This window comes from Motacilla alba, chromosome 4A (assembly GCF_015832195.1).
Source record: "Motacilla alba alba isolate MOTALB_02 chromosome 4A, Motacilla_alba_V1.0_pri, whole genome shotgun sequence".
Taxonomy (NCBI): Eukaryota; Metazoa; Chordata; class Aves; order Passeriformes; family Motacillidae; genus Motacilla; species Motacilla alba.
Genome location: NC_052045.1, coordinates 18,780,525 through 18,802,657, shown reverse-complemented (window position 1 = coordinate 18,802,657; position 22,133 = coordinate 18,780,525). Strand labels below are relative to the sequence as shown.

General features: G+C 38.5%; 1 protein-coding gene across 8 annotated transcripts in view; it reads left to right on the top strand.

Moving 5' to 3' along the window:
- LRCH2 (leucine rich repeats and calponin homology domain containing 2) overlaps window positions 1–15,882 on the top strand; it is a 42,404-nt gene extending 26,522 nt beyond the window's left edge. For 6 of the 8 annotated variants that reach the window (XM_038164741.1, XM_038164739.1, XM_038164745.1 and 3 more), the window contains 9 exons: window positions 647–695; window positions 1,827–1,943; window positions 3,867–3,911; window positions 4,310–4,360; window positions 5,419–5,476; window positions 6,135–6,247; window positions 7,352–7,489; window positions 7,786–7,863; window positions 8,992–15,882. In XM_038164741.1, the coding sequence (XP_038020669.1) occupies window positions 647–695; window positions 1,827–1,943; window positions 3,867–3,911; window positions 4,310–4,360; window positions 5,419–5,476; window positions 6,135–6,247; window positions 7,352–7,489; window positions 7,786–7,863; window positions 8,992–9,111 (769 nt within the window). In that variant the 3' untranslated portion in view covers window positions 9,112–15,882. The remainder of the gene's footprint in view (window positions 1–646; window positions 696–1,826; window positions 1,944–3,866; window positions 3,912–4,309; window positions 4,361–5,418; window positions 5,477–6,134; window positions 6,248–7,351; window positions 7,490–7,785; window positions 7,864–8,991) is intronic. The other 2 variants (XM_038164740.1, XM_038164743.1) reach the window with 1 other exon arrangement.
- The last annotated feature ends 6,251 nt before the right edge of the window (window positions 15,883–22,133 follow it).

Below are 22,133 nucleotides of genomic sequence, written 5' to 3'. Positions count from 1 at the left end.
GCTGAGTAGCAGTGAGGTGGGAATGGCTCTGTGTAGTTCAGCTGCACCTCAGGGGAGCATCTTGACCCAGTACAGCTCCTTCAGTGTGACACATCCCACTTTGGCTGTCTCCCCTCAGTGGTACCTGTGGTTTTGCAGAGCTGGCTGCACACATGTGCTGTGCTTGTGTGACTCATGCTGCAGCTGTTACCTGGAACTTTCCAGGCCTTGCTTACTTACCACAGCTTCTCTATGAGTTGCTGTCACCTATTCAAGTGTACAACTCTGTTAGGCTTCTTTATTAGAAGGTAATCCAGGAAGAACTAAATTTGCCTTTTCCTTTTTTGTTAATGAAAAGGCAGTTCTGAGACTGAAAACCAAAACAAACTAAAAAAGTCAAAAGAAGTTTTACCTGACTAAAGTATTGTAGTGTGGATGACCCATTGTCAAGTTATGTTAAATGAGAGTGAAATACAATTTCAGATTTTAGTTAAGTGGTCATACTTTGAAGCCACATTGTGACATCCTATAGAGATGGCAAAAAAATACTGTAGTGCTGTGGAGAGGCCACTTTTAAAGGGTTCATTTTTTTGTTATTTTCAAGTAACTTGTTTTAAAGTTCACAAGAAGGAGTGTGCTTCATAATGCCTTTCATCTCACTTTTTAGTGTTTCAACAAATGAAGTGAATTCCTCAGTGTCCCCATACAGCTGGCAGGTAAATATTCAAATGTAAATGTGGTGGCTTTATATTGGAGTGATTTTGTTGTTGTTGTTTCCTTGATTTGGTCTCTAGGGCAGAAAACTTTATGCATTCCTGTGGTTGCTTATACACATAGTTCTTGAAGGTGTCTTAATTGTGGTGGAAAATATGAACCCTTTGGAGCTCTTATGCCTCAATGTGACTTGTTTGTAATGGAGGCCTTTTGTTTTAAAAGCATGTGGTACCAGCTTTAAGGCCTTGAAACTAATGAGGCATAAATTTTACTTTCTTGGGTTTACTATGTCTTTCCATATAAAGGTATTGCCTCACCATAATGTTCAGTTTGGTTTGTAGATGCAGCTTCTAGATGGGTTGAAGTATGTAGACCTTTCATTTCCCACACCTTAGTGAGAAGCTTGCATGATATGACAAAATTCCTGTTAAACTGCAGAGAGTACCTTATTATTTCAATCTGTTAGTTTATCTACAACTGCTTTAAATGCCCTCATATTCTTGTAAGAAGAAACAGAAATGTTGTGGTACCCTTAAGAAACAGTCCGTTCAGATTGTCTTACTTACAGTTTTCATAAAGTAGACAGTCATATATATTTATTATTATTTAAGGATCAATCTACTTTAGCTGTCTCCTCAGTACGTATTGCGTAATACAGTACTTTGAAAGAGAGCTTCCTCTTCCAGCGTGTTGGGGTGTATAATCTTTAGATAGAAACAGCCAACAAATACTCCAGCTGTCTTGTTGTAGCCATCCGTTCTCTGTGTGGTGAGTATTCACAGTGAGAAATTAGATGTGCTAGTGGTGAACCACACTTGAAACTGGTGTATTTCTGGCAGCCTTTGGTGGTTTCCTAACCTACCTACAAAATTAGTCTCAATGCTGAAAAGTGTTACTTTCTGAAGAATTACTTCATAGGTTCTTTTTCTTTTGTGAAATATATTTTAGAATTTTAAAAAAATAAGTGGTTTCTACCAGAATCATCATTAAGACTGGTAAACTTTCAAGTCATAAAGCTAGATTGAGGCAGGCAAACAATTAACAATTGTTAATAATTGTTTGTGCTAATAATTCATGCTAATACACAAGAGGGATATTTAAATTTTACATAAAAGTATTTCTGACTATTGCAGCCACTGGAAAACCAGAAGGATTCAGTGGATGAGCAGCACTGGCCAGAAACACAGCCAGTAATCTGGCAGAATGAAGAAAGAAGGAGAAGTAAACAAATTAGAAAAGAGTATTTCAAGGTAATGGGGGGAGTGAGGCTGGGTGACACTTTTTTTTAATAAGAGTAGGAGAAACTATAAAACTAAGTAAAAGTAAATCCTCAAAGATTATGATGCTTTTAAATTTGCGTGTAACATATATGTTTTTATTTTACTATTTTGATTAATATATATGTATTTAGGATAATTTGAGAGTGCAGGAAAATCAAGATGAAAAAAATTGATCAAAGATTTTGTTTATCCTTCAAATAAAAGTAATTAATTGTTGTTTTCTGACAAAACCAAAAACTAATCTTGTCATATGTCCTTCATCATCTATTTGGAGGGATTTTTATTTAGCTATTTATGTACTTATTTTTAGTGAAAATATTCATTGCCTTTTTTTTTCAGCATAGTTCTAGGAATGATTTATGCCTTTTGGGTCTCGTGGCATTAGTTTGCATTTCAGAAGGAATATTTTCAGTGTTCCCTTGCTGCTGTAGTGTGCACCCTCAGTCAGCAGGTGCCAGTGTCTGCTTTCTGCAGAACAGGGGAAGTTCTAGCAGCATTGGGAAACGTTTGTTTTGGGCTTAGTACAGAAATAGGAGAGCTCTGAGCAATGGTAGGTTAAATTAAAATTAAATTTGTCACTTATGAAATGAGTTTCTTGTGTCTTTGCCATCAAACATCTTTGTGAAATGCCGGGGAACTTAAAAGAAATTAAATTATTGGGAGAACAGAGCATGCCATACATCTCAGATATATTGTTGTGATTACAGAAGCCTTTTTTTTTTTTTTTTCCTGAAAAGATTATGGAGTTGTATCCTCTTTCCAGGGTTTTCATTCTGAAATTAATTTTTTATGTGGCATTGGAGGAGAAAGAGAGAATCTTCTCAGTAAAACAGAATTCATTTGTTTGCCTGGTTAAAGAGCTGTGCTACCTATACGGAAGTGGTTGCTCATTAACTTCCCAGTCAGTTGTGAGCTCTGTGATGGAAGCAGATGCCTGAAATCACATTTCACACAGCACTAGATGGGTCTCCTAAGTGAATTAAACAGCCTGTACCAGGCACTGTTTCATAGTTTCATTTGCAAAACCAAGGCAATAACCCACTGAAACACCTTGTTTGCCATGGCAGACTGAGAAAAAAATAGGCACCAGTGCTATTGTGAGAAACCAGTGACAATACAGTTGTCTCCTGCTTAGCCTGCATTTGTGTCACATCATGAAGAGGAGTAGCCTGGCCACGTACACCCCACAAACTTAGACTTCTGTGGTGATGGTCTCTTTAATTCAATCTGCATGGGACTTCTCTACTTTTTAGTACACTTGATCTGTAGACAATGAAATACGTTTATTTTTTTTAATATCACTTTTGTATATTTTTTCCTTCAATTCCTCCTTAATTTTCTCCACTTTCTGCATAATCAGGGAAGTGGGACAGTGCTGAAGGCAACACACAGCAAATCAGACAGACCTGTGGGTAAAGCATTGTCTCAAATACATAAAAGGATGTGATCAGGCTTTGAAGTTTTAAAGGCAACATTAATTCTTTTTAATTTAATTTTTTGCAATGTCAAGTCAGTCTCCTGAAGTGTAAGCAATCTTAGTCACATAAAACATATTACAAAAGCAGCTTTCACAGGTTGCATAATTTTTCTAAGAAATAATGTTAGCAGTTGTTAAGATGTTTTCTCTTGGATCAGCTGTCACATGCAGAGTTCACATTATAAAAGTGTTAGTTTTAAAAGGCACGTATCTCTTCAACTAATGAAGGTCTTGTCTTGCCTAGAAATGTCATGTTCTTTTCTGGTTTGTTTCTTTTTGTTCCTTTGTTTCTGTAACATGGCCTTTTTTCTCAGCAGCTTCATTAGTAATAAGTAACATCTGAGTGAAAGCAAGCCTTTTAGTTCAATTGAAAACCATGCTTTCATTTTAAAGTAATAATTGTGTGTGTTTTGCAGTATAAGTCTTCCAGAAAGAGTTCAAGTGGAAATGAAAATGATGAGGTGAGATGTAGTAATTGTGTGAAATATTAAGAACTAAATTTATTCTCTTGTCTTTTTTGAACAAATTAACTTTGCATTCCAAAGCCATAGCAGAAATAACTGTTATACTACTTTATTTGAAAAAAAAGTATCATCATTGCCTGCTGGGGAACAGTAGGATGCTTGCTTGCTTTGGTAATAGCAAAATTAATTCACCTGTCAAGCAGAGGTGATGTAAAACTAATATTTGATATAAACAGCAAACAGTGGTTCCTTGCCTTACATATTTTAAATTTAGTTGCTGCCAGTTTGTAGCATACTTGATAAATGTTACATGTCTCATGGATTTCATAATTTCATGTTTCTTGTTAAATCATCATTTTCATTTTTATAATTTCATCTTTTTGATTTCTTTTTAGCAAGACAGTGATAATACTAATGTGTCCCCACAGTCTCCTGTGTCGTCTGAGGTACAAGTTTGTGGGTTTGTTTTTCATTCAACAAACATTCTTTGTGTTCATTGCTGTCACCAGGTTTTCATGCAGATACAAAGCTGTTAGTTTCCTTTGAAATTACAATTAGAAGTATTTCATCATAATAAAAATTTAAAAAGAGACATAAACTAGAGACAAATATTACAAATTGTTTTACCTTTACAACTCTGGTGTGAGGAAAGGTGCATTGCTTTGTCTTCATTATCTTTTCTGATGATAATACTAATAAAACAAAAACCAAATTTGCCATATTTGGTGGCCTTCCTAGGGAATACTAGGCCTTCCTTGAGAATACTGCTCCTCAGGGCATGTAGTCACTGAGAGGATTTGAAGTTTATGGTTTAGTACTTTATAAATCACAGAGAACCCAAAGGTGGTGACACTTCTCGAGGAATTTCATCCTTCTCAATGCTGGGTGTCACCTTTGTGGTGCAGCCTTCCAGCCTCATTCAGGGGTAGCTGTGCATGGAGTCTCACTGAGAGAGCACTGCACTGCTTAGCTCAAAGTAAAGCAAATATGATTAACATTTCCACCTCATGTCAGTGAGGAGCCTGAGAGAGCAGAATTAAAACATCTCCCAGAATACACTGGAATGAAACAAGGGTATCTCTTGTACATAGCAAGATATTGAATGCATTTCTTTTTTCAGATGGTGAGATGAGAAAAACCTGGTCTTCATAGTTGGAAGTAGATATTTCTTAAGAAATGTTTTGATGCTAAACATTGGGAGAATATTTGCATCTGCTTACAGCTGGCTTAAACTCTGTTCACAGAATGATTTGCAGTAGTTTGAAATATTTTGAAATACGTTTTAGATAATCTAGTGCTGCTTTCCTTTTTCATTATGACAGTTTGACCTATATGTAGTAAGGTTACATTCATTCAATTTATTTTATATTGTCCTCTTCAAAAGACTTAACAGTTAAGCAGAAGGACTCTCCTTAGGCAAGAATAATTTAAACAGTATCTTGATGGGAACAAAAGTTCTTTCTTTTAATGAGTGGAAGAAAACTGACTTCATCTCTTTTAACAGGATTATGAAAGGACAGATAGTAACACTCATGGTCCATTTGGTCTCAAACCAAGGTCAGGTAAGCTGCTGTTCTCTAGCACAGTGTATTTATTTTCCAGGCCGCAAGAGGCAATAAGCATAGCAGATGTCACAGTACAGCAGTTCACTCAACTTACTTATCACTGCAGAGTACGGGGGAAGGCACAGACAGCTGCTTTGGCCAACAAATAATTGGAAGCTCTTCAAGTTGCAGAGTGATTTGTTTGGGATTTTTTTTTGGAGGGTTGTTTTTTTTTAAAATTTTTTTTTCCCCACTTCTTTATTTTGTGCATACTTAGTCACTGTCAAAGAACAGGGAAACAGTACACAATTGTTCTTGAGGTTTGATAGCTTAAAGGCTTTATAATGATTAAAAGTAAAACATAATGCAAATACTTTCAAAAGTTGTTGAGATTCTTGAAGAAGTGCAGATGGAGTTGTATGTCCCATAGTGATACTTCAATATTGAAGCCACTTCAGTCTCCATATTTTCTAATTATCCACTTACACTTAAGTCAGATGATCTCTGCATTTTATTTGAAAGGTGTTTCATAGGCAGCATCTTTTCTAGCAGGATGCTTAAATATATTTGTTCTTAAAAGTTCTGCAGTTTTTTTCCTTTTTATCCTCAGTTACAGACCTTTAGTTTTTGAATGTTTTCAATCTGAATTCTGACTGACTTCCCTCATGTTTGACAGCTTTCAGCCGTGCCTCACGCCAGGACTACGGTGCAGTGGATCCTGGGTTTACTATGAGGAGGAAAATGGAACATTTAAGGGAAGAGAGGGAACAAATCAGACAGCTTCGCAGTGTAGGTGCCATCATTCTCTATATGGGTGCAGTGCATTTGGTTTGCTCTGTTCCACAATTTAAATCTCCATTTTAAAGGCCTCCAAGTTGTTGCAGTTGTTAAAGGGCATCCCTGTAGGGGTATTTTTTCTTAAGGAATTTCATGTAACAGGCTACACTGGTACTTGTTTGGGTCCAACCAAAATACCAGCTGGGAATTAGTTGGGGTTGTTTTCTTTCAAAAAAAACAAAGTGAAATGAAATTTTTTTTCTGAGGTTTTAAATTTTCTAGGGAGACAATAAATCTGCTTGTGTTTGCTATTGTTTGACCTGAGATCTGAAGAAAAATGATTATTATTTTCTAAATGGCTAAATGCTTTTTCATTGTAGGAAGTTGCTACAAATTCCATAATCCTGAATGGAATCTACATTTCAGATTTCTAGTAAATTGTTTTTTGTGTAATTCTGTTTTCAAGGCATTTAAGCAGTTAGAGTTAACTAAATCATAGCTGCTTTGCTTTTCATGGCAGTGCTGATTTGTGGTGTGACTTCTATGAAGGATGTTTGTTTGTCTGGTTCACTTCCTGAGCAGTGAAGTCTTGTTGGAGTGGGAAAAACCATTGTTTGTCTTCTCTGTTTTGCAACACAGCTTTTCCCACAGTTGTGTTCCCTTCTTTTTATTTTACTCCTTCTTGTAAAATCCTGTGTGATTTCAACTCACAGATTCTGCCCACTAAGCACTGATCACATATTCAGTATAACATTTCTGTCCTTAAGTTCTGTGCTTTCCTGTTATGAGCAGTGAGTTTGTTGGATGGGCTTGAGAGCTCTGTATTCTGGTCCTTGTTGGCAGAATATCTTTCTCAATGTATGTTGTTGTGTCATTTTAAAAAACCCCACAAAATAACATAAAACACAAGAAAAACCCAACAAAACAAACGAAAGGAACACAGGGCCTGTAAGGAGAAAAGGATGTTTATACTGAGTAAAGCATAAATTTATTCTGTTTATTTCACTTTAGCATTAAAATGTTAATTTTATACATCTACATGCTTTAAAACACCCTGCTTTTAAAATTAAAAACTAGCTAATGTTGAGAGTAACTAACTTATGGTCTTTTTCCTAGAATCTTGAATCCAGGTTGAAGGTAATTTTGCCAGATGACATTGGAGCAGCATTGATGGATGGGGTGGTTCTTTGCCATTTAGCCAACCACATAAGGCCACGTTCTGTTGCCAGCATTCATGTCCCATCACCAGCAGTGGTAAGGCATAAATAATTTCTCTATTTTTGGTACATCTTACATGAAAAAAAGCTTTTGAATTTCAATATTAAACATTGTGACTCATGTTTACCGCATTGATTTGCTACATTACTCACTTCAGTTTTTCTTGGAAGAAGCATTAAGCGATGCTCAGAAGTTTAGTTTAAGAGCTATTTTCTTCATACTGAGTCTTCATAGAATGTATCTTGTGTTTTAGTAACTGTAAGTGAATTTACATCAGAAATATGCACTCCTTCATGAATGTCTGATGAAGATCTAATATCCTGTCTTCACAGCCTAAACTCAGCATGGCAAAATGCCGAAGAAATGTTGAAAACTTTCTTGATGCTTGTAAAAAATTGGGCGTTCCACAGGTACACTTATTGCTTTATTGATTTATTAATAACCACAGAAAATGTCAGCAAATACTGAGCTGGGGGGTTGGAGAGCTTTATTTAGGGAGCAGTAGTGATTATGACACTGACAAGAGAACTTGAAGATCTGAACAGAAATTCCATTCCAGGCTTATGGGATGAACTTGAGGAAGCTACATTATGGGTTTCTAGTTAGTTCTTAATAGTAAAAATAACACTGACCTTCTTGTAAGATATATTGTCATCTAAACAAAGAAATGGACTTGAGACTTGTTTTGTTACTTGAAAGTCTTGAGTTTAGCAACTCACTTTGGCATGAATTCAGTCTGCCTAGGAAATACCCTCACAGAAGTCTGTAGCCTGAATGATTGATTCTCTTTTTTAGCATGGCTGTAGTTGCAGCCCATTACTTGTGCTTCTGTTGCCCAAGTGTAGCCTCTTACTTCCTTTTTATGAGGAAAAAAAAACCTAAAAAACAAATCATTTCCTGCATATTATGAGACAAAAAGTTCCCTTGATCTTCTTTAGTGCAAGAAGAAAAATTAGTTGATAGATTTAGAAGCTGGTTTACTGATCTGCCATAGCTTCTGTCTCATGTGGAGCCACAGGCCGTTCAGAAGCTAGAAGTGCTGAGATTTACCTCCTGAGTTACTTGTAACACCAGCTGACAGTTGGGAAGATTGTCCAGCTTGTGCTGAATTTTGAGGCTGAATGATGACTATCTTGGAGAATGGTTCATTATTGAGTCTATCAGCACTTCTGAGTTATCCCAAGAGAAAGACTGGTACTAAGTTTGCAAAAAAGGGAAAGGGGGAAGAAGGCCACTGAGCCAGCAGCACCCACCAGCTTGTTTTTCTGACTCTGCTTAGGAAAGGAAAGTCCTTTAAGAATTTAGCAGTCTTTTATGTATCTTCTGACATTGTCACAGTTTAACACTTCAAACAGATCCTAACTGTAACAAGTTTCTGCCCATTCTGTTGCTGTAGAGAACCACAGGGACATTTAAGGCCAGAGGTGTTTTCTCTGCAAGTGTCTTCCTGACGTGTGTGTGGCTTCAGAGAATATGTTTGTTACCTGCCCTAGGGACAAAGGCATGGAACTGGTTAAATATCCAGTGTTCTTTTGCAGGAGAGACTTTGCTTGCCTCATCACATTCTGGAGGAAAGGGGTCTGGTGAAGGTTGGCCTCACAGTTCAAGCTCTGCTTGAGTTGCCTGCATTGAAAGTATCTCAGCTTTCTTCCATCTGACACGACTTCTTGGTAGCTTCCCATTTGGTCTGTTATGGATTTCTCTGAGGCACTTCAGCCTCCTACAAGGGAACACCCAAGCCATCAAAAACTAAAACCTGTCCAGATGCTGTAGAGAGCCTTACTTTGGAGCTGTGTATGAAAACCTTGGGGTCAGTTCACAGTTAAAAGAACATAACTGTTCTTTTTTTTTGCTTTTGTAATTGGATGTACCAAGAGAATGTGGTAGCATCAGGTTCTCTTTCTATTTAAGTTAAAAGCTGCCATGTAACATCTCAGTGTTAGAGTTAAATGCTGGATTTCTTTTTTTACATTGAAAACGTTGTTTGAATTACTTTTGAAAGTACAAAGCACACCCCCCCCCGTCACTTTAATTTTTTGAGTCAATCATTTGATTTAAAGATAAGTCAAAAATGTAGCGATGGTATGATGGTAAAAATGTGAGCAACTGATCACTTGTAATCCCCTTTCACTCTCTGAAAGCTTAATATTTGTGTTCTAATATTGTTTTTTGCACTCCTGATTGTAACTTACGCACTTCTGATATTGCCAGTATTGAGTCTGAGTGTCTGGTGATTACACAGAACAGGATACAGTGGGAAAAGGACACAGTTTATTGAGTTTTTCCAGTCTTCTAGGTTGGTGCCAAATATTTTTTTTCAGTTGTACTGTAGATTGTTTACCTGTGAAGTGCCTGTGTAATTGATAACTCTTAATAGTCTTAAACATTTTTGAAGTTTCTTTGTTTAAAATAGATAAAATGGAATTTTTAAAATATTTTAATAGTTTTTTTGTAAAATCAGTATGTGAAGATTTAAGTAATACTTCACATTTTTGATGTTGTGTGTTTTAAGTTTGTTGCACAATTTAATTGTTGTCTAATAATTAGAAAATACTGTAAATACTTTTTATTTATGCTATTTAATTTGATAATACCTAATTACTTTTTGGTTTATTGTATTGTTGGAAAAAAACAAAGTTGTCTACTTTTCTTTCTTTGGGACAAACTAATACACATGATGAATAAGACATGAGGACTAGTGATTCATACAGAGTAATTTAGGACATTTTGATAAAACTGCCAAAATCTCAGGTTTACACTATGATGTTCAGGATTTTGTGTAATATTGCTCCTGATCTCACATGACATTTTTACAACAGGTATATCCATAATTTAGCTGGAAAGTATCAGTGTTTATCTTTTTAGCGTTTGCAAGGTTTATTGTGTAATTTACATGAGTGTGGCATTAGCACACAGGTCAGTTTGTACAAATGTCACTGTGCTGAGACATTGGATCAATGGATAAATGTGAAAACAAAACATTTCCACTGTGGTGTTTTTTTGAACCTTCTGAGTTCATGTATATGTTTGCTTCTGAACAAATTCTTGGCGTGTTGAACCATACACAGTTGAGTTCTTCTCCAAACAAGTTGCAAATAACTTCATAATTTTGGTAGTAGGTCTGTTTGTATTAGTTTGTTCTTCATGAATAGGTAGCTCAATTTAAAAAATGTTCTGACTGCCACAGATTTTCTATTTCAGGCCAAGTTATTTTCAGTTAAGGGATATGTTTGCCAGGCATGTGACAAGATTTGATTCTGTTCTTTCCAGTTGACCAAGACCCTGTGTAAGATAATTCATTAAAAAATGAGGGAGGAGTATTGTCTGTTGTACTGTAGTCTTATAGGCAATAGCTGACAGGAAAAGTAACCTTTTTCTGATGATAAGTTTAAAAATACCACTTAGTTTTAAATCCATTGAAACAAGTTTGTGTAAATGTAATAGCTAAAATCCACTATTGTTCATATAGTGTTGTCTTAAAACACAGCTGATGGAGAGGCTGGTGTATAAGTTAGTTTGCAAAGTCCTAGATATAAATCTTAGGTTAGATAAATACGTGTTTAAAGAAACTGAATTGCTTTGACATTTGAAATATTATATTTCAAATCTATCTCTACTTGGTTCTTTTATCTCTTCTAATGGTTATTTTAACAACTTCAGTCTCTATTTTCATTAATGTCATTATCTGAAAAGTCATGCAAAAACTAATGAAAAAGTTATAATTCACTAAGCAAAATGCTTGCCTGTTACATGTAAAAAACCCAGCCTCTCAAAAAGAAAAAATCCTTATCTTTCAATTCACTGTTGTTGCTACTACCAGAGCAAAGTTCTAGTTCAATGCTAGCCATGGAAGTGCTAACTATAAATTGTCACTTTGTTATTTGAAAACTGATCTCCACTGCTATTTCATTGTCATACTTTAAAACATTTTCTGATCTTAAGGTAACATTTTTCCTTGGTTTTTTTTTTTCCTGACTACTTAGGGGTTTCGCAAACTCATTAGTAAGTTGAAAACTGGAAATGAAACTTATGTATTCATTTTAAACTGAAATCTAAAACATTTTCTTTTTAGTGCTCTGCAGTTCTTCCCCACAGACTTGCTAGCAACAGTCTTGCTTTGCCATTCCTTGGAAATTATTATGGCTGCCTTCTTGCTTATGGGGGAGGATAATCCCGATTCTTCCAAGGTTTCCCTTTAAGCGTGGCAGAGATTAAACCTTCAAGTAGCCTTAGGAGCAGTCTGAGAAAGGATCCACTGTGCTTGGGTGAATCTTTTTCTCATCTCTAACTGCATTTACTACTACTACAATAATAATAATAATAATAGTTTAAAGCCTTGCTAACATTGGCTTGTACTATTGTGATTTCTTTAACAGTAATTTCAAAAATGATGCTAAAAAGATTTGAGTTTGAAGTTTTCATTTCCAGGTAGCCTGTGGAGATAGTTGTGTCTTCTCTGTACGAGAATTTGCAAATACTCATTTCCTTTTCCCCTTTCCTGTTGATTCCCAGCATCTTACTTATTTTTGTTCATTCTCAGATCTAGTGCTTTGAGGTGGTTAGTTACTCTGGGCCACTTCCCTTCTTCCTCTTGAATTTTTGTAAGAAATTGTTCCAGTGGCACTGATGAACCATTGTGATTCCAGAATCCATGCTCCAAACATTTCCAGTGTTTGAGATACCCATTTTCAGTTTTGTTTAGGATATGATGCCATTACTTAGTACTTGATACAGCTGATAGGGTGGGTAAAAACAGAGGTCTGCTCAGTTCCTGTTGCACTCATTCTGTTTTCACTTAAAACGTGAAGAAAAGTCAATATTAAAAGCATTAAGTTTTCCTAATAAACTTTGCAATAATGTGGCATCAACTGTAAATTACAGAGTGGATCAGCATAGTGGCAGGGCTTCTGGCCTTGTGTATTTTCTGTGTTTTATGTCACTGCATGCAGTATGTCACATGTGACTGATCTTTCACTTGAGCAATAATGTCCCAGATATGGTGAGGTCTTACAGCAGTGACAGTAAAATAATTGTTGTGAAGTGTGGTGTCTTCCCAGAGAGTATCTCAGAAATGCTTTTCATCTGTTCTCCAGCTCTGCTAGTCCACTGTGCTCACTGGGGCACTGCTGGGGATGCAGAAACCATCCAGACCCCTGATCTGGAGGCCTTCCAAAATCTAACCAAGAACTATGAGCATAAAATAAGGAGGAATGGATTTGAAACAATAAACAACTGACATGAATCATAAATTCACTTTTTTTTTTTTTTTTTTTTTAATCCTAGGCTTTACTGAAGTCAAGGCAGGTTTTACCCTTGACTTCAGTAGATTCTCACCTTTTTGATTTATGGTCTGCACCTGAGCTGGAGACCATAGCAAACATGGCTTAAACTTGTTTGACTCTAGCAAACTTTAGTCTCAGATTCTTGTCTAAAATAGTGACCTCTGGTAAGTCAAATGAAGTTGTAAAATGTTACGTGGATTCATTTAATAAAAAATTTCTGATAAGGCAAACAGTATTTAAAAGGTAAGAAAAATTACATTGAAGTGAGGTGGGAAGGTGGTGTTACCTCAATAAAATTGTAGGTGAGGACAACCATTAGGTTTTTACTGCACTAAAAACTTCATTTCAAATACCATATAATTTAGTGACGGTCTCATCAGATTTTGACATAAATCTGTAGCTAAATCCAAACAAAAATGAAGATGTCTGTTTTCACTATAATGGAACTTTAATGTGTCATGATGGTACCGAAGAGAAGGACGAAGGTCTGGCACTTCTTCCCTTTGCCGATTCCTTAAGTGTCTATTTGAAAGGCTGATTCTGCTGATTTCAACCGAAAACAACCTGCGGGAGTTTTTAGCCCTTCTGCAGATAGGAGATGTGGCTTGGTATTGGCAAATCAAATGTCACTTTTCCCTAACCAAATCAGGCTAATGTCTGTGTTTCTGTTAGAGGATCTCTACTAGAAAAGCAGAAGTAAATAAACACACCCCAACACACACAATTTAGAAATTAAGAGAATTAAGAATTGGAATTAAGAAAATGTCATTAAGACCAGCAATGGGAAAGGCAAAGTAGAGTTGTCCAAGCAGAGAGTGCTCTGAATTGATTTCACAGTGAATCACTTTAGGAAAAGCCTTCAGTCTCAGTACAGAGGGACGTGTTACGTAGCTGAAGGATGAGGATCCTGGAGTGTGTGGAGCTTTCAGGAGAGCTTAGAACAACAAGGGATTTGCCAGCTTTGTGTTCCCAGAGCCCATTTGGTTTGGACAGCTGTGTCCCAGTGCTGCAGGAAGCGTGGCTGATGGTGCAGAGGTGCGGCACTGCCCGTGCCCAGCCCTGGGCAGGGGACCTGGCATGTGCCACTTGTGCTCCCCTGCCTTTGTGCCAGTGAGGCTGTGCAGGACAACTGCTGACAAAAACACCTCCTTGCTCTTAAAGAGATGCTGCAACCTAAACAAAACCACCAAGTGATAATTAGAGAGTAATCACTAATAGATATTCAGCAATATTTAACTTTCCCCAGCAGTGGGTGATGTAGTGAGGCAGAGGATACTTTTGCTGTAGGAACTTTTCTGACTGAAAATTGCACTGTGGCTCTGAACTGGTTAATGTGGCCCTCGTGCACTTTCAGGAGGAAATGCAAACAGTACTGCTGGGTTTGTTCCATATGCAACACACTGGGTCGTGTGTCATTCATTTACAGACAGAGGGACAGGTAAACTGTCTGTTCTTAATGAGATATGTTATGGTACAAGTTTGTTTTGGAAAATATGAAGATAAATTTCTCTTTTCCTGTGAAGAAAAATTCTGCTGATCTTCACTGCTTAGAGAATACATGTGATTAATTGAATTTTAAACTTGCTGCTGCACAGAAGCAGTTCTGGCTCCTGTTTGTTACATAATATAAAATGCCCTTTGCTTTATTTGTCTTTAAGTATTTCACATAGTACAATTTTGCTAACATACTATTTTAAAATTGTGATTATATGAAGTGTTTGTTCCTTCATTGGGTTTGACCATTATTTTTTCAGCATGAGAGGCAAAGGGCAGCAAAATTTCTGCAAGCTGCTTGGTCAGTTTTAGGGAAGGCACACCAGTTATAAAATGACATCTAATTATCATTATTAGTTCAAATTATATATAGCCAATTGCATTTTCAAAAAAGATTTTTCAGAGTGTTTTTTACATTTTAGAATCCTAATCTTTAAGCAAGCGAAAACCAAAAATTTTTTCCATGGACAGCAATTAAATTGTTTTGGAAAAATTTTGATTTTGGCAGTGTTAAATTTGCAGTTGAACTTGATCCACTTGAAGTCTCTTCCAACCTAAAGAAGTCTATGATTGTAAGGCTTCAACGAGACCAGAATTTCCCTCCAGAGTTTTGTAACTCAGTTACTGCATAAAGTCAGTAATTTAAATTAAATTCTTGGCACTAAGGAGAGTTTCTTCACTTCATTCCAAGTTAAGTGAAATAAGGCAAACACAACTTTTTCCATCATAGTTTTATAAAGGCAGATTGTAAAATAGAGAATATTTGGAAATGCCACAAGGATACCTTTTTGCTTTGTTTCATTTTAAAATGATTGAACCAGTGAAATATCTCCAGAATGACTATGTCTGTGTAGGGTTTGGTTGTGCCATACCTGGCACGGGAACTTGCAGTAACAGTTCAGTATTAATTTGTATTCTGAAGCTGTGCAGGACTGTGCTTTTCACATGGAGCTGCTGATGCACTTGTGTTTGCTGAAGGGATGTGATACCTGAAGCAAATTCCTGCAGCTGTGGGAGTTCCTGGCTGTGGCACCAGCAGCAAGGCAAGGCTGAGATTCCCAGGAGGAATGCACACAGGTGGAATGAAAAAGAGCGGGTTGGTGGAATACATTGGGAGTAATGTGAATACTTTTTACTATTGTGGAATGTCTAGAACAATGAAAATGTGATTGCTTTGCAATTATCATTCAGTTGGTATTCAGTTATTTTATTTTGTAACTTGTAGTTATAAAACTCAGAAGATGCAATGTAACCAAATGGTCAACATGTAAATGTGTGCAGGATGTGGCAGAAATAGTTCTGAGGGCACAGCAGGAGAGTGATCATTAAAAATAGATGCTCAAATTGTGTATATACTTGCAAAGTTTTCAATAGTGCATTTCAATTGATTTTGCATTTCATGTTCTTGTAAAGTGCATATTTCATACTTTTGAAGATTGTCTACTTGTACTATACAGTATTAAGCCTTTTTTCAGGATTTCCATTATTGCTGGAGCTTCCAACATACATGTTTCTTTCGAAAAATGTTCTTACTGTTATTTTGTTTTTGTAAATACCGTTTTGTATTAAATTTGCATGGATAAACCCCACATTTCCAAAACCCATGTACATACGCTGTGTATAAAATACAAACTGTTTCATAATTTTCGTGTAGTCAAGTTATTCAGTTTTATTTCATTTCAGTTTATATATTTGTAGTAAATAATGAGAATTTGTTGTATGTTCTCTCAAATGTCTGTGTTTTCATTTTGATAGATAAGTGACCTGCTTCATTATGTCAGGAAATAACATCCTCTGACAAAGAAAAGGAAAGCTAACTCCTGGTTCAGGGAAGTAGGACACATCCACATATGAAGTATGTTGGGATTTTGGTTTTGACCAGCAGTGGTGAGAATATACAAGGATCAAGTTGCCCTCACTTGTAGCAATCTTTATATATTTACATGCTTTCCTGTGAGAACCACCCAATGTCTTCTCACATTTATATTTGGAGCAACATAGATTTTTGAATCTTGCTAATGATAACCTTAAAGCAGCACAGAAATTCCTCCCGACAGAGGTGATTTGCTTCCCTTCTGTTCCCTGGGCTGGCTCTGGCACTAGCACAGATAATCGGTTTGGTTTGCAGTCATCAATTGCTTGATCCAGCCTCAGGGAAACTGAACTGCCAGGTTTTGGAGTTGCAGTTAATTTGGGTTATTCTAATGTAGGTTAACAGAGTGTTTTATAGGACCTAATTTATTTTACCTTAATTTCTTTTAGATTATTTAAAGATGTAGTAAATTTTATTATTATACCTGAATATTGAAAATAAATACTCTGTTTTGAGGGATGTTTTTCCCTGTGAGACCTTATTCTCCACCTGCACACACCCAGCTGCTCTTTTTTTCCTGATGAAGCACACTGGGGACTATAAAGCAGAAACTGAGGAGCAGCATTCCAAAGAAAGTGAGCACCATTCCTTTACAAAAGCATCTCAGCAGCTGGAACTTTTTTTGCAGTTACCAGTGATGGATTTATTGTTGAAATATTCTGAGTGTGTGTTTGGTTTTCAGCTCTGAAGAAAACTTTCCTCTTATAAAAAGGATGTTCTAGGGCAATGATGCCACATTCAAAAGCCTCTGTTCCAAGCTGAACTTTACCAAGTTCAGGTCTGCGGAGGAGCAGCTGAGGGAGCTGGAGGGGCTCAGCCTGGAGGAAAGGAGGCTCAAGGGGGACTTCATCACTCTCTAGAGCTCCTTAAGGGAGAGTGTGGCCAGCTGGGGGTTGGTCTCTTCCCCCAGGTAACAAGTGACAGGATGAAAGGAAACGGCCTCAAGTTGTGTCAGGAGAGGGTTAGACTGAATATTGGGAAAAATGTCTTCTCTGAAAGGGTGGCCAGGCATTGGAATAGGCTGCCCAGTGGAATCACCATACCTGGAAGTGGGCAAGAGCTGTGTGGATGTGGCACTGGGAAAAGGGTTTAATGGTGAGCTCAGTGGTGCTGGGCTAATGGTTGAACTCAAGGGCCTCAGGAGTCTTTTCCAACCTTAATCATTGTACCATTCTAAGATGAAAGTTAACTCTGTCCCTATTGAAACCAAGACAATGACATACTACCATTTTTATCTTCCATGAAACTGTCAGAGCTAAACTTCCTACTCTTTAGCAGCCCAATGATGTTTGTGACTTTCTCTCCTGATGCAATTCCAGATATTTTTCTTCTCCACAGTTAGTGGAGGCTGAAATCCTTTTGCAGCTTGAGTGAGAAATACTGATACCTTCAGTGTAAAAGTTAATTTGTGTTAATAAGAATATCACATTCCAGATAGACAGGTATAAATTCATGAGCCGATGCTGTGTTGTTCATTTCATCCTCTCCCTTTTGATCTCCAAAGTCTCCAGCTCTCAGAAAGAGAAGGCAAAGCAACAGCCAACACAGTATTTCCTAGCAGAAGCTTCCAAGTGCATGAACTTCTGAAGAATACTTAGTGAAACAAATCATCCCACACTCCCTGTATTCTCCAGGCCCTAAAAAACAGAACCAAAAGAAAGCAGGATTATCTCTGAAAACTCTCAAGGGTATAATTTAGAAATAGATAAGTAGTACTGAATTCAGTTCCAAATAATGTTTATGTGAAAGCTCTTCTCCACAAACCATTGGGTGATGTGTCTAGCTTGCACTTTTCACTGTGTACTGAAATAGTAAGTGCATTCTGTTCTTTCTCCAGTAAGGACAGTGATCATCTTGTAATTTTTGGCTCAAGCAATGTAAACTTCTGTTTCCCAGGAATATTAGTTTAAATGATAGCTTTTTTTTCTTCTGGTGAAATCATAGGGGAATTCCCAAAGTTTTCTTCCTCCTGTATATGCAACAGAATTACAAAAGAGAGGTAGCAGATAGACCCCCCTCACAGTGAATGAGCCATGATTTATTATTCAGTGTTATTGCCCTTCTCTGAGCAGTGCCATGTTGCTCTGATTATCAGTTTTGGTGTATTGCCTGTATAGGGCATCACTGAGCCTTACTTGTGTATTTGGGAACTTTGAAAATCCCATTCCCAATTTTTACTTTTGCTACTGGCTTAGAAACAGCTTTATCACACAGACTGCTTCTGATGTGTGCTCTTTTTGATAACTTGCATTAATATTTTGTTCAAAGCGCTTTCATTGCAAATTCAGGAGTTGTGTTTGATGCATAAATTGAAATTACAAACATTTAATTTAGGAAAGATACTTGATTCTTTCAAGATTTATGTGTCCCCAGACTCCAGACTGGGGTATATTCCTTTTTTTTTTTTCTCGGTGAAATTATTTGCCCTTTCAGATATCAAAAAATTGCAAGGAGTTCTGTTTTGACTAAAAGCAAACTCAGAATTGCTATAATATGCTTTGAAGATATCTATAAAACAGAGCAGATCTTATCACTTCTGTTTCCACAGGTACAGATGGGGAAAGAAACCTCGCCACCATCTGTTTTTTCTCACTTGGACTTCCACATAAACCAAGAAAGCTTTATGCACAGGAGGGTAAATTTAGTTTCTGTAAATACAAATTTTTAGAACTAAATTTATTATTGTCTTTTAAAAAAAACCACAACAAATGCATGTCTAATTTGACAGTTTACTCAACAACGGTAAAAACATGAGGTATTTTTCACTTTCTTTCACTTTTTTTCATTTTCAAGCAGATTGCATCTGCTTGACAACATTGCAACTTGAATTAATCCCGTGTTTCCTTGTGAGTGCGGGTTGTGCTCTGCCTGCAGACACTGCAGCCCCTTTTCTTCGGCCAGAAAACTGCTCCTGCACCCTGATCTCCAGAACTAGAGCATTCTTCTGTTTGCCACTTCTGCAGCCTGTTTATACAAATAAACACTTGATGCCACTGAAGCTGTTACCCTTCCAAGCTTGTAAACCTGAAAAATCCAAGCCAAGGATGTGGCAGTTGACAATGCACACCTGGGTGGTGCTCAGGGCTGCCCAAAGGAGTTGCAGCTCTCTATTAGCTTCCAGCAGTGTCTCTGAGCCTTGGCATCCCTCCACCCCCCACCAAGTCAGGTGAGCTCCCCACGTGCCTGCCCTACAGGGCTGAAACACGTTCTGCTCAGATTTTGCCCCGGTGCCCACTGCTGGTGTGTTTGAGCCAGCTCTGCCAGGAGGGTGGAATGGGCAATCTCCTGCAGTCCCTTCCAGCCTCAGCTCTGAGCTGCAGTGTCCTGCCCTGCTTGCTGGCTCTGGGCTCCCCAGGATGGTGCCTCAGGCTATCCTTTTTGGCCAGCAGGCTCTAAAGAGCTGTAGATGCTGGTTTGTGACAAATCACACAGATTTTTAGGAAAATGGCTGGGGAGCACACAGGTACTCCTGTCAGCTGGCAGAACAGAGGGTGGGATGTTTCTTCACAAGCAAGAGCTTTGTGTGCTCTGGTGTGTTCGAAATGAACAGCTGGATTGACATGAAATGTATCTCAATTGCTGGTTAATTTGTCAGGCATGCTGCGATTCTGGTGGATTAAAAGAGGAATCCAAAGGTGTTATTACCCTGCGCCACATTCCACTCTTTAGTTGGGCTCATAGTTTTGAGTGGACGGCGCTGTGGTGCCATGGAAGTGCTGCTGCAGACCAGAAATTTTTTAGACATTGTAGGAGACAAACTGGAAGTCAAAATAAGGCATTTAAAATCAGGCTGTCAGAAGTGATTAAGGCTGGGGAATTTATTTACTTATCTCCCACCCAGCAGGAAGAAGACAGTGGTTAACTTGTGTTCTGTTGACCAGTCCTTCTTACAGGGGACGAATTTCTGTCCTCTGGTGAATGTTTTCTGTGCCAGACATTCACAGAAATAAAACCTACAAGTACAGGAATATTTGTTTTATGCTTGATACGCCCAAACTGGGAAATAGGAAACCAATGAGGGACAGATGCTGTGGACTGGAAGATGAGCCTAGGCTGTGGCTCGTTAGCTTCAACTGCAGCAATGTCGCTTTTGTTCTGGGCAGTGCCCTCCCCTCTCCTCAGCATAGGATCTTCAGTGCTCACCCCTGTGCCCAGGGCAGGGTGGGCACCAGGCTGAGCTGGCAGCTCTTGCCCCAGCAGAGACAGCAGGTCCAGCTCTCTTTTGCTCCCTGCAATCCCAGCCTGTGCAATTAAAGGTGATGTCCTGGAGCATCCGCTGGAGCAGAACCACTGGAGCAGAACCACTTCAATGGCTCAATGTCTGTGGAGACTTTCCCTGTTTATCCTTTTCCTGACATTATATGGGTTTATTTAAATATATTTTGGTGTGTAATGAGCCACATAATTTGTTTGGGGCTGAGCCAATGCATGGAGCAAGGGAGTTCAGGCCTCCAGGGGCTTAGTGTGCTGCAGGACTTCACAAAGAAAGCATCACAGGGTGCCTCTGTCCCCATGGCATCGTCCCAGGGGCTTTCTGCAGAGACGGGTGGTGTACGACTGGGAGATGCTGAAGAAGGCAACTCTTCAGGTTTCAAGGCTAGTAGTGGGATTAAAAAAGTCACTGCTCAGTCACCTTGTGGGGAATTAAGGAGAGCACAACTCAATTTTAGAAGAGTGCAGATTGCTGCACCCAGAGTGTAAAGGAATGTCTTTCACAAAGCAGGCAAACTACTGAGATCCTTTCATTAAAATAAATATTTTTCTTTTCTCTGTTAAGACAAATCTTCCCCCATCAGCTAAAATCCATCTTGTAAGTGGCAGCAGATGAATACATTAATGAACGATTTATTGGTATATTTCTTAAAACTTGTTGAAATATTTGGTTTTGCTGCTGTAAATCTTTTGAGTAGCATTACTCAAATCCATGAAGTCATCTCTAACGCAGGGCAAGCCCCAAGAACGGAGCATAACACCGGGGAAAGTCAGAAAAGGGAACAACAAGGAAATTACAGGATGATTTTTGGGCTTAATCCTGCACACCCACAAGAGCCTCTACCCGTGGGACCTCTAATTTCTCAAGAATTGCACGGCAGATATTAGGTGTTAGCCAATATTTTTGTTTGAAAAAGCAGTTTTTAAACTGTTTGAGCCCTGCCTTCAGTGTGAAACTGGAGCACTCATTCTTACCAGCAACAGATCTGCAATAAAACCATTTTTGGTTTGTTTTGTAAGTGTTGGTTCACAGCAGAGATGTAAATTCCTTTAACCCAAGCTAAAGTGCAGTGGTTAGTGCAAATGCTGCTTGGTGAACCCCTCTGAAAGGAAAACCCAACATAGCCTCTATTGAAAAGGATCCTCAGGACACTCACATGGGAATGGCCCTCTCAGGGCTCTGGCTTTGGAAATTTGCTGTGCTTTTGTAGAGGTCTGAACAGTGTAGTGACCATCAGTCTGGTCACACTGACCCAAGCCTTTATCAGTGCTATAAATTGTTGGTAAATTATCTGGCAAAAACATCTGGCCCCAACATCCCAGGGACAGCCCTGGCCAGAGCTGGTCTCTCCCAGTACCCAAGTGCAGGGCCAGCTGGCCTGTCCAAGCCCAGCTGAGTGGGATTAGCCTGACCACCCCCTCAAGAGGGTCAGGGTGTCCCCCCCCTCGCTGCCTGCAGACCACAGCCCTGTAGCAGCTGCTGGATGAAGGCATCCTGCCAGCAACGCCTTCCAGAGGGCACAGCAGCTGATCCACCCCCGTCTGCTTCCCTTTCCACTGTTCCCTGATGTGTGTGTGCTCCTGGGCTGTACAGGGATTTCAGAAGAGGCTGGTCTACCCTTTTTCCCTAATAATATTTCCTAATCATATTTCCTGCTGCAGAACAAACCTATGTAAGAGCATCCACAAACCTGGGGAGATCAAACCTGTGCCTGATTGCACTGGCCAGTCAGTGCTGGGAAGAGCAGCCAGCTATGCCTTGGGGAGCAGTCCTGTGAGCACATCCTTCAGCACAATGATCTATGGCTGGAGAGCTGCT